This window comes from Teleopsis dalmanni, chromosome 2 (genome assembly GCF_002237135.1).
Source record: "Teleopsis dalmanni isolate 2A chromosome 2, ASM223713v2, whole genome shotgun sequence".
NCBI classification, from domain to species: Eukaryota; Metazoa; Arthropoda; class Insecta; order Diptera; family Diopsidae; genus Teleopsis; species Teleopsis dalmanni.
The window spans coordinates 55,445,110-55,447,907 of NC_051847.1; the positions used below are offsets into that span (position 1 = coordinate 55,445,110).

The 2,798-nt window shown below is 25.4% G+C and overlaps 1 protein-coding gene across 3 annotated transcripts; it reads right to left on the reverse strand.

The window, feature by feature from the left end:
- Window positions 1–1,022: 1,022 nt before the first annotated feature.
- LOC119679375 (eukaryotic translation initiation factor 5A) lies at window positions 1,023–2,798 on the reverse strand. Of its 3 annotated transcripts, none has more exons than XM_038091694.1 (4): window positions 2,699–2,798; window positions 1,607–1,854; window positions 1,227–1,428; window positions 1,023–1,155 (listed from the first exon to the last, which is right to left on the reverse strand). In XM_038091694.1, exons 2-4 carry the CDS (start codon window positions 1,813–1,815, stop codon window positions 1,084–1,086), a joined length of 483 nt encoding a protein of 160 aa, XP_037947622.1. In that variant the 5' UTR covers window positions 1,816–1,854; window positions 2,699–2,798; the 3' UTR covers window positions 1,023–1,083. The 3 variants fall into 3 exon arrangements, with proteins under 3 accessions (XP_037947622.1, XP_037947621.1, XP_037947623.1); XM_038091693.1 differs by having other exon boundaries at window positions 2,639–2,744; XM_038091695.1 differs by lacking the exon at window positions 2,699–2,798 and adding an exon at window positions 2,591–2,612.

The following is a 2,798-nucleotide window of genomic DNA, read 5'->3' on the forward strand; positions in this document are numbered from 1 at the left end:
AACCAGTGTATATGTAAATTATTTTTTAAATAAAAAGAATTTCCTTAAATTCTCTTGATAGTAGCTATCTTATCACAATACTTAAATGCTTTCATATCCTCAATTTCGCGTTACTATTGAAATAGCAATATATATTACTAACAATTAAAATTAATTAGTTTACATTTTAAATGTTTAATTACATTAAAATAAATAATTTTTATTAAAAGAATTTTTTTTTTTTGATTTTAAATAATTTTTGTGTTGTGCATATTTATTATATATGGCAACTCTACAATATTAAAATCAATATAAAAACCTCAACTTGTTTTTTATTTGAATCAACGCAGGATCAAAATGTTTAACACAAAATTAAAAAACTCATTTAATTGAAAAACATTTTAATACAATTTTTGTAACTTACTCCCAGGTCTCTTTTTTATTAATATTTTTTATAATATTAAAAAACATTATTTGAATGTATTGATAATTTTTATTTGATAGGATTTCGTCGTAATAGGGAATAGTTTCAGTTACAACTAGAAAATCCTAATTATTTTTCGTTATGTTACGACATTTATATTTACCTAAACAAATTTTATTTATCTAAACAATTTATTTATTTACCTAAACAATATCAATAAATTTTATATTATTAAATTTTTTATCCTTTGTTACATATACAACATACCTGCTCGACATATTCTACCATTTTTACCTATCAAGAGAAACAGTGCATACAATTATTTTATGACTGCATTTGAAGATGAAAAAACACCATAAATCAACTAAATCAACATTTACTATAAAATAAAATTATAACACATGAATCGTAGTTTTAGGATATCTTTATTAAAGTAAAAAATTGCTTGTGTGCAAAAGTTATGCTGTTATTTAACTCAGTAACTTTAAGCTTTATATTTCTGCGTTTACAATATTAATATATAAATTCACATCGGAAGTATTTAAAAACTAAATCAACAAACTATATAGTAATGGAAATTAAAATACTATTTTTATAAAGGCTTTATAATGTATTTTTCACACATACTTCCAACTCTGAAACTCCCGCAGAAACTTAAAGCAAAAAGATGACTTTGAGGTCTACTTGTCGAGAGCAGTGTTGGTTTTAATAGCAATAACGCATTCCTCACCACAAGATTTGAGTACTGTGCACTGTAATAAAAGAGAATAAAAAAAATGTATTATAATATCTAAGTACCACAAAGAGTGAAAATAATACTTACGAGAAGATCCTTTCCGTTTTCAAAATCAGATCTAAGGGAATTTCCTAAGTCACCTTCTGGAATTTTAAGATCCTCCCTTATATCGCCGTTGTCTGACATCAAAGTTAAATAACCATCATCACTTATATCGGTTAACTGGTAGTCTTCTCTTTTAACGTGTGGCACGTCCATATTATGAGTAGATGGGCAAATATCTTCGTATCTATGGACAAAGAATTGTTTTTAATAATATTTATTATAAATAAATATTAAATAGTTTAAATTATATATAGAAATATAGTTCTAACTTGTTCACAATAGAAGTATGTTTTTTTTAGTTAATAGGTAAATCATTTCATTATATTATGAATACGTTCTTAAGATGTTAAAATAATTCTTACTTCTTATTTGTAAAAATGTCAATGCCAACCATGTGAACTTTAGCATGGCCGTGCTTTCCAGTCTTAGAAGTCGACATTTCAACGATCTTACAGGGACGACCTTTTAACATGACAAACCCATTCTTACGTAGAGCCGAACATTGCATAGGGTAGGTTTGAGAAGCACCAGAATCGCCAGTCTCGAAGTGATGATCATCCATTTCTGCCATTTTTATTTATTATAATCTGATGCTACCCTTTAAGAGAATCTGTAAGATGTAAAAAAATTATTTAATAAATTTTTGGGCAAACAAAAACTTATTTATTTAACATAAAAGAACTTTATAAAATGGAGGTTAATCAAATATTTGCTTGTTTGTTAATTCAATATTAAAGTAGATATTACTAAAGCATATCATTGAAGTCTGGTTTATATTTTAAATTGTTTTTATTACTTTTAATAAAATTTTAATATACACCCTATTATACCCAAAGAAGTAATAATTGAATTTAAAATTATATACCCTGCTTAATGTAGATGCAGTTATTTCTAACAATTCTTTATTTCAAGGTTAGGGTGAATTCTAATCGCAAACTAATTAAAAATGAAAATTTGTTTCTTAACGCTTCTAAAAAAATGGGCACCAAAAACAAATGTCTTACAGTTGCACATTTATGTAAACAAACATTAATTGTAGTAAACATTAAACACATAGTAAAGCATTCAATGTAAATTTTTTTCATTTTTAAAACTTTTTTTTTTATTAACTGTATTTATAAAATTATAATCAATTTAAAATAGTAGTTAACACAACAAAGATATGATTGTTAAATTTTATCTACCACGGATTTTTGTACTTTTATATACTTATATATATAGGTATATATATATATATATATATCAGTACATTTTTTTTTTGCGAATTTTCCATCAAGCCATATTAGAAACAATTAATTGCCACGACACTATATACAATTTGACTCCTTTGTAAAATTTTTACTTACAAAAAATATTTAAAACACAAAATTACTTTGCTTCAACTTGAAACTTACTATTAATTTGAATGCCTTTTTTAAACAATTAACTAAATTCGACAGGAAAAGCGTACTCACATGTGGTTAAACTGACTGCCGCAACAAAAGAGGCGAAATAAAACCTTGCCAAAAACAAGCTAGTTCCCTGGAATTTCCGGTTGAAACTATCGGAACGGTA